We start from the raw sequence: 14,701 nt of genomic DNA on the forward strand, positions 1-14,701 counted from the left end.
CACCTTGGAAGTGATAAATGAACAATTTTGCTTATTTTGAATTACTTCGAAGTGGAAGTTCTACGTTGACTGGCCTAGTGTTAAAATGTTCGGGCAACTGCAATAAACAGTGTCGTACGTTACTTGAAAAAAATGTAACGTGGGTTAGTTAAGGAAATTTTAATACTATTTATACCAAATATATTTCTACTAAAATAAATATGTGTAGAGTCTTATTGGCAACGAAACATGCAGGGCATTTTGAAAAGATTTAAGTTTTTCAAATTTAAAACTATATTTAAAACTCGTATTTCGTCGACTTCAAATATTTATGTTTAAAGTTTTCAATTCTCGAAGTATATTGTTTCTCATTTGTAATTCAATTCTGAAAATATATTCGATGAATGTGATTTTTCATGTACAAATATTAAATGAAGACAACCAAAAAATTTGGAAATGTCTCATATTCCATACTTTTCTTTTTTTATTCTAGTGTTAGAACGATTCGTTCATGTTCTTGAATAAAGATTTTTTTAATGACTTTATTGAACAACAAAAACTTTAAAATCTCGGAATTCTGCATTTTGATTACAAAAATCGTTACATTCTTTCATGTTGTAACTTCCATTGGCAGCTTCGAATCCTTTCAATATCAAAAAATTTACAAATTAGGTTTTTGTATCGGAATCTCTCAGCAATAAAAAAAATTATTCCATTATCAAGACTTATATGTTAAAGGAGTGCAATTTTGAAAGTTTTTCTTTAATAGTTGAGGTTTAAATATTTATAATGTCACATTTAGAGATAAACACTGCACGATTGGATAACTTAGAAGGTTCTGCGTTTAAAGTTGTCTTTATAATATTTTATGCGACTGAAAATGATTCAATTTATCGACATCGACAATTTCAAAGTTATTTTCGGTTTCCTTATTATTTAAATGAATGTTTGAAGTCACGTGATTTCTCAGTTTGAGTGTGTGATGACAGCCTTGTCGTTTGAGAAAAACAGTGTGCGAGCATCAGTGAATCGCGACACATCGTTGTTTGATCTTTTCGAATCAGTAAACTGACTAACTCAATAAAGACATTAAATGTTACATCTTAAAAAAATGTCTGTATAAACGAGTGAATGATCTGTGCGGTTCTTAAAAATGGCCTTAGTCTGCCCAGTTTTCTATACTTGAAATAAAACTTGAACTCTTCATTATTTCTTACGGATCTTCTTTGTCTAATCCTGATCTGGCAAAATTTATTATTCATAAGCATAAACTTTAAAACTTCGGAAAATAATCAAAACAAAGATTATACAAATCAATTTGCGAATACAACAAGTACGGATAAAGGTCAATTCAATTTTAAAACAACCATCAACCTGGTTCCAGAGTTTGATGGAACTAACTATGAAAATGTTATTCAGCAAATTGAAAATGCAAAAGCTAGAACGAAAAAAAATGAAAGACAAATTTTAAGGGACGGCATCATTGCTCAAAAACTAAAAGGCGAGCAGCCAGCTCAATAAGAATAGATGATGTTGCTAACTACGAAGATTTGTATAATAGACTATGAATCCTATAGGGAGAAAAAGAAACCTACACTTCTCTTAATCGACAACGAGAAACCTGTCATATGGGAACAACTAAAGGATTAGACAGTTTTATTCTTAGGTTTCTTAAAATACAAGAAAAAATTCGAAAGCATTTAGATAGATTCAAAATATCTTCTGTTGAATGAAATATTCGAAAATAGATTAGAGAGTCAACTGGGAGTTGATGCTTTTCTACAATACCATTACCAACCAAAAACAATGGTTACAAAAAACAAGATCAAATTCCTTCGGCAGAAAGTCACATGTAGAAATTGTAAACGACCAGGGAATAAGGAAGAAGATTATTACATGAAAAAAAAACTAAATTTTGACAACCAAGCCTCAACCAGCAGGCCTCTAAAAAACCCTGGGACTAGGAGCGAAGCGTCGTTCGCCCTTTTCTCTTCTCGAGCCAGAGTCTCGGAAGGCAGATCAGCCTCTTCTCTCTACAGTCCTCGAGTAGAGTGACTTAACTTGGTGTCACAAGTTTTATTGTGGGGAGAAGACAAGTGATCTCCGGGAGTCTCCTATCGGAATGGTTGAGTAACTTGTGGCCAGATGTGGTGCTCGACTCTGCTTACGCGAAGGAAAGGGAAACAGGGTGAACTTCGAATGCTTGCAATGCGCAACGCAAAACTTAAAGGCGCGCTTCTTGGTTGCCGAGAGAACTCGCAGCGAGACTGGACGCTACTCGAATCTTCTGCATAAAGAAGCTCGCCGCGAGCTTCGCGACCCTTGCCGAGAACAGACTTAGCCATGGGCGGAGTTTGGGCCCCAAAAACTAAGTTTTTTCATTATTCAATTACCTTTTTTCCTACTCTTTGCCTATACATAAATCTGAAGCCCCCGTCGGAAAAAAATCGAAGCCCCTCCCCAAAAAAATCCTGGCTATGTCGCTGGCCGAGGAAACTGCACAATAATTTTTTTAAAACATTTTATTCCAAGTTACCAGTATCTTTGTACTGACATGAAATAATGAAGAACGTCCATCATTAAACAAAATTTAATAATTTTCTATTAAATCCTTTCATTTTTAAATAATATATCCTTCACTTCTGAACAAGCATTTCTATTTTCTACCAAATTAGTTTAAATTTAAACCAAAAATATGAATTACAAACACAAAAGTAAATAAAAATGTAATACATTTAAATTAGATTAAAATCCAAAATAAAACTCCTATTTAACGTCCAATAATCAAATTGATGCGAACCCCTTTTTAAAAAATTAAAGAACAAGAATCCAAGGACCAAATTTGGACAGCAACGGACAAACAAGAACAAAAAATCCTATTGTAATCTGAAAAAAAAAACAAAAAAAGAATTTCAGAAAAAAATAAAAGAGAGGACAGAAAAATGAGAAGGCAGCGTAACACATCCGCTTCCTTCTTTTTTCTTCCTTTGAATGTTATTTTATTGTTATTTTATGATTTTTATTGGTTTTTTTCAGATTACAATAGGATTTTTTGTTTTTGTCTGTTCGTTATTGTCCAAATTTGGTCCTTGGATTCTTGTTTTTTTAACAGGAGTTTGCATCAAAAAAGTTAATTTTAATCCGACAAAAGCGAATTTTGCAACAAAACAATTACATTTACAAGCAAAGTGATGATTCTTCAATGAAGAAGATTTATTTCCTAGAAACAAATTAGTTTAATTTTTCATATAATTCAGTTGTGAACGTTCATGTGAATGGAATAAATTATTTTTCTAATTTTTGTTTTCCTGAAATCAATTAGAAGCCCAAAAAATAATATTTTGCCGGCAAGGACTGTCGAATACAAATGTTTTTAAACAGCTACCTGCCCTTACACATCACCCTTTATTCAAACCTACCTTGTTAAAGTTTGATTGTCGATATTTAACCAAATAAAAACGTCCGAAATCCTCTTTTCTAACCCCACGAATTATGGAGTCGATGGGATTGTTTAGCAAGACCCCAAAAAACCACCATTACTATATCCACACCTGAATTGTCAACAATGACCAGTTTGATTGTCGATAATTGAAAATATACAAAAATAAAAAATCCGCTTCTTTTATTCTACGAATGCACTCATCATGAATAGTGATGCGCTTGGGCGATCTTTTCCGACATCGACACGATTCCCACTCAATTCCAGCCTGCGGTATCGGTTTCGGATCGTGTGTCGGTTTTAGTTCGACTCGACTTTGGATCGGGAAGTCGATATATCGGCTCGGAATTGGGTCGGGTTTTCGATTCTCTTTCGGCAAATGTGCTCTTGTCACTTGAACCTAGCGGAGAGGGAAATTCGTCAATGGGTTGACGTCTCTCCTTCCCCCTGACTCCTCCAAGCCCTGGTTAAACCGGTTATGGCTAGAGTGAAAATCCAGAAATATATTTTCCCCGTAGATAGTGGAAGATTTGTACTTTGGCTTAGAATTAAATAATTTGAAAAATAGAAATGCTATTATGCCGATTATAGAAACTACTTTCAATCTTCATTCAATTTAGAAATGTTTTTAATGAAAAATAATATATTTTTTTAGTATGTGGCAATATTGCACTGTTTATTTAAAAGCAGCAAATATAAATGAGATATTATTAAATGAACAATTTACAGCTGAACTGTCGTAAATAGATTGCATTCTACTGATTCTTCAAAATTTCAGAGTGCAAATTTTTGGAAAACTAGTTGAACAAAACAGGAAAAACGTTGACTAACAGACGATATTGTTGGAAGACTCTTGAATTTTCAACCAAGAAAGATAAATTTTCTACCACAGCTAATAAATTGTCAATCCAAAAGACTAATTTTTAAGAAAATAGTGAAATTTTCTTTTAATTATATGAATTTTTAAGAATTTAGTCATACTTTCCTTCCTACAGTTGCACTTACAAACCAAATATGTAGGATAAATTCTTAATAAAAACTTCAATAGCTTAATTTTCAATCAAAAATGGAATGGTTGAATTGAGACTTAAAAAAGTAATGTGTACCTAAAAAAAGAGTTTTTAACAAAATATTTAAGCTCCTCAACCAATCAACTGAAATTTTAACAAAAATGATTTATTTTAAAAAATATTAAACCCCAAAAACAGTTTCTTGAAAAAACGGAAAATTTTGTAACACTCTTCGTTGAAGCAATTAATTTTTAACCCTAAAACCAGTATTTTTATAAAGTCGTTAATCTTTTAACCCTAAAGAAACTAAAGAAACGATTTCCTAAAAAATATTAATATATTTTCTACAAGGTTAATTTTCCAAGAAAAACTAAATTTTTTGACGAAAAAGAATGATTTTGAACTGACATAATTAAGTTTGCAGTAAAAAATTTATTTTTTACCAAACAGCTTAATTTTGAAAAAGAAAAAAACTGTCAGTTTGAAAGAATTTGTTTGACTTTTTCATCTATCTTTTCTCCAATTATTATTTCTTATCTCCAATCAGCTGGAAAGGGAGGTAGTTTTGAAGTATGGTTTTGTAATTGTGAATCTTTTTCATGCTCATTTAGCATAGAATTATTCATGAAAAAGATGTTTGAACTTTTCAGGTCAGTCCTGAAGATGTGAACTGCAATGTTCACGAAACGTCGGCAAACAATTCGTAGGTTTTTACACGAGTGAAACCCGAAATATCTCTTTTTATCAAAATGAATCATCGTGAAAGCATTAAATCTATTATCAATAGCTTATACTGTTTATTTTGAGGAAAATAGCAACAGAGAATTAAACACTAAGTCTATAAATAATTGGATCACTTCACACCGTACGGCATTGTTTTAGTCCTACGGTTCTCCACGCGACGTTGCGGAAGTCTGCGAACTCCGATCAATGGGGAACGAGCTGAGCCACGTTTCAAGTCTTCTCTTTGCCGTAGATAGTGAACTCGTCGTATCAGCGGGTAACATTTTTCAGTTCCAATCGAGTGAAACCTCTCAGCCTTTTTTTTCTCTCTCTCTCTCTTTAGTTGGCCCAGAAAGCCCAAAGTTAAATGTTGATTTTAGTTGACCAAGAAAGCCCGAAAATCTAGTTGTTGAGGTTAAGTTAGCCACGGGGCCACGAGGTTTCACCAGATTATCTCTTTAAAATATTTATAGTGAAAATTCTTATTTTATGCAATCCTTTGCTTATTTGAACTTGCGTAATGTTTTTTTTGTTTGTTTTGATAAGATTTTATATTCGATTGTGTGTTATATTTGTTACGATTTCACTTGTGCAATTTTATTATGGTGATATGATAATATCAATGTGTTAGTTGTGTGCCACATGCTCTGGTTCTTGTAAATAGTCGCCCCCCCACATACAGAAAATTATTACTCATTCCCGAAAGATAAAAAAATAGTATCTTAGATAACTCTTTTCAAAATGAGTTCGTTAGAATAAGGTGTTACCCACTATAAATGCAAACTTAGTCGCATACCCCACAACCCTAGGTGGCAGAGTAGTTGCCCCTCCCCCGTTTTTCTTTTGAAAATTAATAGTTTCTTCCTAAAAATGACCCATTTGTCAGATGTATCCTTCAAAACGAGTCATAATCTTGTAACTTGTAAATTTAGTTGTCTTCCCCAAAGCCCTAATGCTGAAATAGTTGCCCCCCCCCCCCTTTCGTATCTGGGGAAAATCTGTTATTTTCAACTTCTTCACCTCATTCTACGAAAAATTAGATGCGATAAGTTGACTAAGGTTTTATTCTATAATTAAGCGTAATCATGGAATATCGTAAAGGGAAACTGTTAAATCGTTAGGAATGTTATACCCCGAAATCGTGCCTTATTTTGTTTTATCAATTTTAAAGCATTTATGAACGTCGGTTTGTAGTTCTGAAATCAAAAAATGCGATTTAGTTAATTGTGGTCGACATGTGCTAAACCAATCATAAGACTATAGTAAATAAATGTTAACTATGTTATCTTTCTATATAATTCGCTATGTTTTTATTCACGAGTAAGAAACCCTTACCTCTCTAAAACCAGGCCCTTTACCGAATTATCCTACTTTTGGTTTGAGCTAGCAAGAAAGTAATAGGGAAGTTCAACTTCCAGTACACCATAAACTCGCAATGTAATTTGTTTTAGTCAAGTTAAATTTAGAATTTGAAAGTAAGAATTCTAGTTTTTTTTTGGTTTTTGATATTTCGCTCAGTTGTTTATGTTTTGTTAAGTTTCTTTGACCCATGACAGGTCTGGAGCCCAACATTGTTTATTAGGAGGTTATTTTGAGGTTACGGTGCCGAAGGTGTATTAATTCTCTTTGTCAAAAAGACATTAATATTACAAGTTACGTTAGTACTAAAGATAAACCATCTCTTAAAGAAATGCAAACACTCATTGAACCCTTAAAGAATCAAGATTTTTAATGGAAATTAGTTCTAAGAGGAAAATCAGATCTACAAACATTATTACATTTCCAGAATGTAATTAAGATTTTTAACCAAGAAACTGAATTTGAACAAAAGAAAACGACAATTTACAAAACGCATCAACTTATAATGAAAAACGGAGCTGCGCCAAAGGGTACTCTAACTATTAATTATACAGAGATAGCCGAAAAATGAAGGCGTCTTTTATCTTTAAATTACTGAAACAGAAACTAGAAAAAGACATACACTACAATTGTTACTAAACGACGAACACCGAGTTCAATTTCTAACTGACTCTAAAACAACAGACTACGAATTATCAAAACTGACTGGCAATAACTGGGACTGAAACAAAATAACTGTTTCTGTTTTCCAACAATTAGAGGTAAGAAATAAACGAGAATGAATGAAAAAATCACATGAAGGACTGTTAGGAGAGCACTACTCTGACGAGAAAACCTTACAGAAAGTCATACGAAAACATTACTGGCCCAATATTACTAATGACGTTGAAGAATACATTGCAACTTGTATTCAATTTCGAATAAATAAAAACACCGCAAGAAATACTTGAAAATACACAAGCCCTGATATTCCACAAAAAGCCAATGAAAAATGATCATTAGACTTGATGGGGCCATACAAAGAAACAAATAATGTTAATAAATATATATAAGTATTACAAGATTACCTAACACGATACACAATAACAACACCACTTAAAGACAAATCAACCAGGTGAGTAATTCAAAATCTCTGGTCTAACTAAATAAAATATTTTGAAAAACCATTAGAGATTTTAACAGATAATGGAAAAGAATTTAGCTCTCAAGAAATGTCGACACTGCGCATAGTGTTAGGAATACAACACACGAGACGACTGGGATATTGAACTTGAACGTCTCACGTTGGCTTATAATGCAACAGTCAACAGTAACACCTGATACACTCCGCACAAGCTGCAATTCGGATACAAGCCAAACACAATATAAGATACAACTCAAGCATTAGAAACAATTAATTCACCTACAGAAACAATGAAACTTATACACGAAAACAAACTAGAATATGCTAAGGGAAATCTAAAAGTGACAAAAAACTCACAAATACCAGATCCTGATAATTTGGATGTTATAAAGATAAACGATTTAGTTTTTGTCTTTTTTTAGAATGAAAGTCGAAGCGGCGCTAGTGATCCTTCTGGTTAAAGTAATAGCGATGATAGTAAAGATAGCGGATAAGTATTCTATCCTTCAACTCGAGAATAATCAAGTAGTCTACCTGGAAAGATTGGGCAACGTCAAACTTTCATGGATATTGAAAAGTAGTAATAGGATTAGATTACGGGCATATTAATGATAATCAAAGAGTAATAGATATAGGATTAAATGATGTATTGAAATTTTGTAATGATAGTGATTCTAAAAGAAAACGATTTATTATAAAATTGATTCGGGAAAATGACGATTTAAGGGAAACTATCGAAAAAAACTTTTTTGTATGACAGGACAATAGCGAGCTAGGCTTGGGCTTTTTGATGTATTAGAAAAAATACTTAAAATATTAATAGGAACCTTAGGCACAGAAGATGCAGAATATTTTAATGACGAAATAGATAGATTGTGACAGGATAGCAAGACTCTAGCAGCGCCAACCAGTGGGGGCAAAGGTGATTTTGCTTATAGAATGGCTCTTATTTAACAAGTTTAGTTCTACTTTGCATCAAATAAATCTATTTTATCAGAGAGATAGTATTACTTACTAAAATCTTGAAAATTTACGTTGCAAAAGAAAAATTATACAGAAAACAGTTTATACCACGAAAGAATGAAAGTTTCGCTGACAGAAATATAAAGTTTTCAACTTTAATGACAATCCTTACAGTATACAAACTTGATATCTTGACAGATAAAACAATATCATACAATCTAATTATATTACTTAGATGTAATTCAAGACCAAAATATATTAAATCTCATAAATTAGGCCTGGCCAGGGGGGCAGACCCGACGAAAATAATCTTCCAATAAAATTACATTTTCTACTGCGAGGTATGCAGTTTTCTTGTATTGGTACGGTAGAAAAATTGCGTGAAGTCCGCTTCTAGTAGAACGTCAACGAATAAGAGGTATCTTTGAATGTTTTGATTTTCATAAAAAGCCGATGAAATACAGCACGTTAGAAATAATTAAATTACCAAATTATTATTTTTTATGTGATTAATACTTATAGAAATATGATATAAAATAATGTAGAACTTGAAATGAGAAAAAAATGGATTAATTCAACATCTTATTAACTTAAAAAAATAATTGACTGTTAACAGATTGGCGCTGCCCCCTTACACTACTTGTTTAATAGAGTTAATGACTAAAGGAAGTTAATCAAAACGCGAAACCAAAATACTTAAAAAAACTAGCACGTTGTGGATATAATTAAAAAGTAATCAAGACTGGATAGGAATAGCCAATGAGCAAGAAACTTTTTACGTTTTATGATTGAACGATTATTTGCGGAAAATTCAGATAAAAGGCAATTTTATAATACATTTGATCAACGACTGTACTTCAACTACTGACTACGTAATCCTAAAAGCCACAACTAAACGTGACCATAAATTCGAAGTGGATAGGATTGTAACTACAAAGATCGAATTTACAATTAATGAAATTCTGAATAAAGTTATCTTAAAAAATTTGCCATTGGAACTTAGAAAAGAAACACAGATTGACCCTGACAAACTGCATACGTTGGGAATTAGACTTACGGACTTCGACAAACAATTGAACGAAATTATACACCGAGAATCTAAGAAAAAGTGGATTGATAAAGCTTTTGACTCTCTAAAATACACGGAGTATATAGCTATACTAATTCTTGTATTACTATTCGCTTACGAGATAGGGATAATAGATTGTGTTATCGCTAGTTTAAGAAAAATAATTAGTAATTGCCATAATAATTCTAAAGATAGTAATAAATTATCGACTTATCGAGTGATTTACACGACCGAACCCTATTTTAACCCTGAATTTTGTGCCAAGGTTCAGAGATTAAGAGATTAATAAGCTTAATTAAACTACTAAGTTTATTCCTCAGGGGGGAGGTGTGGCAAGAGTCCAACTGAGTATTCGAATAGTCAGCAGATTCCATTGTACAGTTCAATATATCGTACGGAAATGTTGGCTAGTCGAAATTTAGTTTAAGTCCAGACACGATAGCGTTAACACTATCCTGCTTGAGAGCAGAAGAGAAAGACTTTTGTATAATTTATATTGTCAATTCAATAAATTTAAAATCGAGAGAATTACTCTCGATTCCTAAATTTAAATTTATTTGTCGCTCAGTCACGCGGACGACACAATTTAAAATTCATCAGTTTTGAATATCTGAAATTAAAGGCTGTTCAATATTGTTATTATCATTTATATTATCATCAATATTAATAATTCTTTTATGTTTTACAAACTGTTTTTAAATTTAATAAATATTAAGGTTAGAAATTTCAATGAATTGGAATTCCAACGTTTTTTTGTTAATGAAAAATAAAGATAAGAATGTTGAAACCTGTTATTGAATTTCATGAATAACGAATTATACAAAATTCTAGCGGAATTAATTTATTCTTATTTATTACAATTATACATAAATTCCAAAATGCACTGAGTAACAGCGACACTCGAAATTATTGATTAAAAATGAAAACACTTCAAATCGAGGGGCTACTGACTCTCGAATAACGAAAACATTGCATGACGTTTTCGTGTGATTTCATGTGATATTTACGTTGTCTGCAGTGAGTTTTCGTTATTGGACGTTAATTTCTTTCTTAGGACGCACTACACCCAGTAGTCTACTCTAACTCGCCTTAAGTCATGCTGATTTCGCCGTTCTTTGCGTTAGACGTGCAGTAGATAGCGTTAACAGCACTAATCTACGTTAAACGATGCTCTGTCTGGTCTTCATTTTTTTCGTAATTAAAGTGCATTAAATTTTCAAGAATCTTCACCTCGAAACTTCTTCTTGCTTCTTTTAATTATTTATAATATTTTCACTCGAAGTATGAAAAATGTGAGATTTATCCTCGAATTTTTTATGCTGCAAAAACTGCTTAACTAAACTTGAAATCATCTTAAATCGATATGTGTCGAAGTACAGAATACAAATAATTGTTTATTGATTGATATTTTCTTATAAGGGGGGCTTCCCCAGGCGGTGGGTTCGCCCCCTGACCCCCACCAGGGTTTCACTCTGGCCCCCCCCCCATTCTCCCACTTGAAACGCAATATACTATTTAATTACTCCCCAGCGTGTCATTCTAACCTCTATCTGTCATTGCCTACGCATTTACAAACAATAACACCTTTGATGAGACGCAAAGAAGTTTCAAGCATCTCAAGTCAAAACAACCAGACCAGCGCTGAACAATAGAAAATGGTCGCCGAGAGGACAGGTAGGCCGCGGTACCTTGACATCGTCTTAAGTCTGATTTTGCATTTATAAAATTTTATGCATATTCCTGTATTCAACTACATTGTTGAAAATTCTTTTTTTTTAATTAGTTTTTTTAACTGAAATTTTAGTATTCTATTTTTTGTTAAAAAACTATCACTTTTAGTTGAAAATTCAAGTACTTGGTTGAAAAATCATTCTTTGCTTGGTAATTCGACAGTTTCTTCACAATTTTTTCTCTACGATGGAAGAATATTTCTTACTTAAAAAATCAATTTAAGAAAGTCGTCTTTTTCAGATCGGAACATCCCCTACTACCTCTTTCATTCAAAATTCATATTTTTGAAATAAAAATTTAATTAAAATTTGACCCCCCCCCCCAGTTTTGGTTGCATTTCCAGGTTTTGAGACCCCCTGAATTCGGCAAACAGGTTTTTACGAATGTGTCTGTCCATATGTCTGTATGCGTGGCCGACGGAAATTCACAGTTGATTTCTTAATATTTCGATTGGCTGCCTGGACAGGTGAGCGGGGGGGGGGGGGGAATCACCTACCATTAGGAAGGGAAGGGGAGAATTGACCGGGGAAGCGAGAGTCAGTGCTGGTGGAAAATTGAGGGGAAAAGCTTGTCTAGATCGAGTGTGCTGATTGAGATCTGTCTACGTTGAGCCCGGTTCATGTACATAAGGGGATGTCAGGATCGAAGGTTCACGTCGAGATCTGTTTACATTGAAGAATCCTCCAGGAATCTTGGTTGTAATCTACGTGAAGGTTTGTTCGTTCGAAGCCGGTCCACTCAGAGGTCAAGTTCTGTCCACGTTTAGTAAGGTGTGTCAACATTCTGCCCTAATTTCTTCTGGGTTTGTTAATGTTTCTTAAAAATTTCATTAGATTATAAGCTGTTTACACTGAAATATATATGAATTAAATTGACTAATTAATGCATGGCTGAAAGAAAGATAAATTAAAGTAATAGAGAATCGGAATCCTGACACGATAGCTTTCTGGTGTTTTGGAGGGTATAAGTCGGAACACATATACCTACGGATGCGTGGGGATCGACATCTCAAACATGAGGGAGCTTGTGATCCAAGCCTCCAGAGCCTACATCTGTTCTAATCACTACAAAATATTTCAATTTAATCTTTATTTTCTCGGAGGTGTTTCAGCCCTAGCTTTCCCTGGTTCACCATCCTGGGACATCTGTTCCGAGAGTTTACATCGGGCACAGTATGCATGTATCTATGTCTGCCTGTGAGGACGATAAAATGTGTAAAAATTATTCTGTTAGATTGGTCTTTGGTACGTTCTTTTAGTGTCCTAAACTGAAGGTAAAGTTCGTTAGCCAGCCTTTTTTGGGTAAAAATTCCAAAAGTGAGCACATTTTGAATATTTTTGAGACCACTTTTTTCAAAATTCAAAAATTATCTATACGGATATTCATAGTATTACAAAATATAAACAATTTATCCTGAACACTTTTTTCACAAAACCAAAAATTATCAGAGATATAACATTTATAAAATTCCAAAAAATACACGAAAATGAACATTTTAAGCCAAATAGGGCGCGATATGAAAAAAGGTAAAAAAAACAAAGAAAAATATTGCTTTTTGAATTACCTAGTAGATTATCATAACAACTTTTTGAATTTTCTTGAAGTCAAAAATTCAAATTTTGACAGCATAACAAATAATGGAAAATCCAAAAATGACATTTTTCGGTCAAACTATGCGAAATACGGTAAAAGATAAGCAGACAAAAATTGTGCATTTGAAAATTAACACTAAAAAAAGCTGCCCGCTGCGTAGGCACATTCGCATCGCAATTCTTTTCGTTTAATTACATTTTCGTCCCATGTGGGGGGTTTCAAACAAATTTTGTTACGTTTTTAATGCTATTTTTTACGAATAAAACCAAAAAAGGAACTGAAAAAAAATTATTTATGACAAATTAATTCATTTTTACATTCTCATCAGAGAAGAGATTTGTGTAAAATTTGATCCACCCATTTTTTGTCAAATGTTCACGTTATGAGACCCCCTTAAGGGTACCCTTCGCCCCCGCCCATTCTCGATTTCTAATTTTTGCAATGTTTAATGAGCTGGTAAATGAAAAAAAAATCAACTTCATAGGTTTTGATATTTTCAAACATGTAATTTAAAACTTAAAAAACAAAAACAAAATTTTACATAATTTTTTTATCAACATTTTATAGCTGTTTCTTGCCGTCAATGAAAAGTCCTCTTTTTTATGGTGGACATGAATGCAAGTGACTCGAACATCTAAAATCAAAAAATCAAACGGGATTTGAAAGAGTACACGTTTGGCTAGGAAATAGACTACGATTATTTATTTCGAGCAAAAATTTACAAAATGTCAGACCTTAGGATTTTATTTTTCAAAAATCCATATCTTTTTCAGTTAAAAATCAAGATGAAAATTAAAGAAGATCCTTATCAATCTTCTTCATAATAGTCTCAGTTATAGCTATTAATGTATAGAAAAACATATTTAAACTTCAGACCGATCGATTGAATAGTTTTTGAGTTACAATGTCCGCCAATTGTAAAAACACTGTTTTGAGAAAAATGCGTTTAAGTTTTGTGAAGCAATTCTTCGTGTATAACACCTAATTACCTTCAATCAGCTATGTCAGGTCCATACAAAATCCTTCTGACTCTTCAAGCAGGTAGTCACATAGTAAGCCGAGGGGGGCCGAATTACGGGGATGGTATTATGAATAGCCGACAAGGAAACCGTGTGGAAACTAAACTTGTTCCAAGTACAAAATTACTTTTTTTGTATTTAAACAAGTTCCAAATACGTTTTCTTTTGTTTAACTTTTTCCAAGTACGCATTTTTTCATTTGTTTCAAGTATAAAATTACTTTTTTAAACCTGTTCCAATTAAAAAATTGATTTTCCTAAACCGCTTCTAGAATTTGTATTTTTTGTTTCTAGTTTTTAATTCAATACGTCCTAGACTGCTTGAAAGGCGAAAACGGGATAGAAGAAGTTGGCTTAAATCCGAATTACGCGGGAGAAAAGGGCCTCAGATTACTCGTGGTGAGTTAATTTTTTTTTAACAATATAATTATTTGTAAGTATATTAATATTAGTGAATTAATCTTTAAAATGCAGTCTTGAATACTTAAATAGTTAAAAATTAAAAGCGTTTTAAGTGGAAAATTGTTGATAAAAAACGTTTTTATTTTATCAACTGTAAATATAAGTAAATTATTTTTAAAACGAATCTGTCCTTTAATTACAGTCTGTCAAGTTAAAGCGTGGGTGGCTTTACTCGCAGTCGGTAAGGTGTATCGACATGATTTTGGTGTCAAAATATTAAGAAGAGCTCCCT

The 14,701-nt window shown here is 32.8% G+C and overlaps 1 protein-coding gene across 3 annotated transcripts in view; it reads right to left on the reverse strand.

The window, feature by feature from the left end:
• LOC117181547 overlaps positions 1-14,701 on the reverse strand; it is a 294,598-nt gene that overhangs the window by 55,550 nt on the left and 224,347 nt on the right. For 2 of the 3 annotated variants that reach the window (XM_033374363.1, XM_033374361.1), the window contains exon 8: positions 13,563-13,623. The exons of the other annotated variant lie outside the window; for it this stretch is intronic. In XM_033374363.1, coding sequence (XP_033230254.1) covers positions 13,570-13,623 — 54 coding nt within the window. In that variant the 3' untranslated portion in view covers positions 13,563-13,569. Of the gene's footprint in view, positions 1-13,562; positions 13,624-14,701 lie in introns of those variants that run through there. 3 annotated transcript variants of the gene reach the window in all.

Source organism: Belonocnema kinseyi, chromosome 10 (assembly GCF_010883055.1).
Source record: "Belonocnema kinseyi isolate 2016_QV_RU_SX_M_011 chromosome 10, B_treatae_v1, whole genome shotgun sequence".
Classification (NCBI taxonomy): domain Eukaryota; kingdom Metazoa; phylum Arthropoda; class Insecta; order Hymenoptera; family Cynipidae; genus Belonocnema; species Belonocnema kinseyi.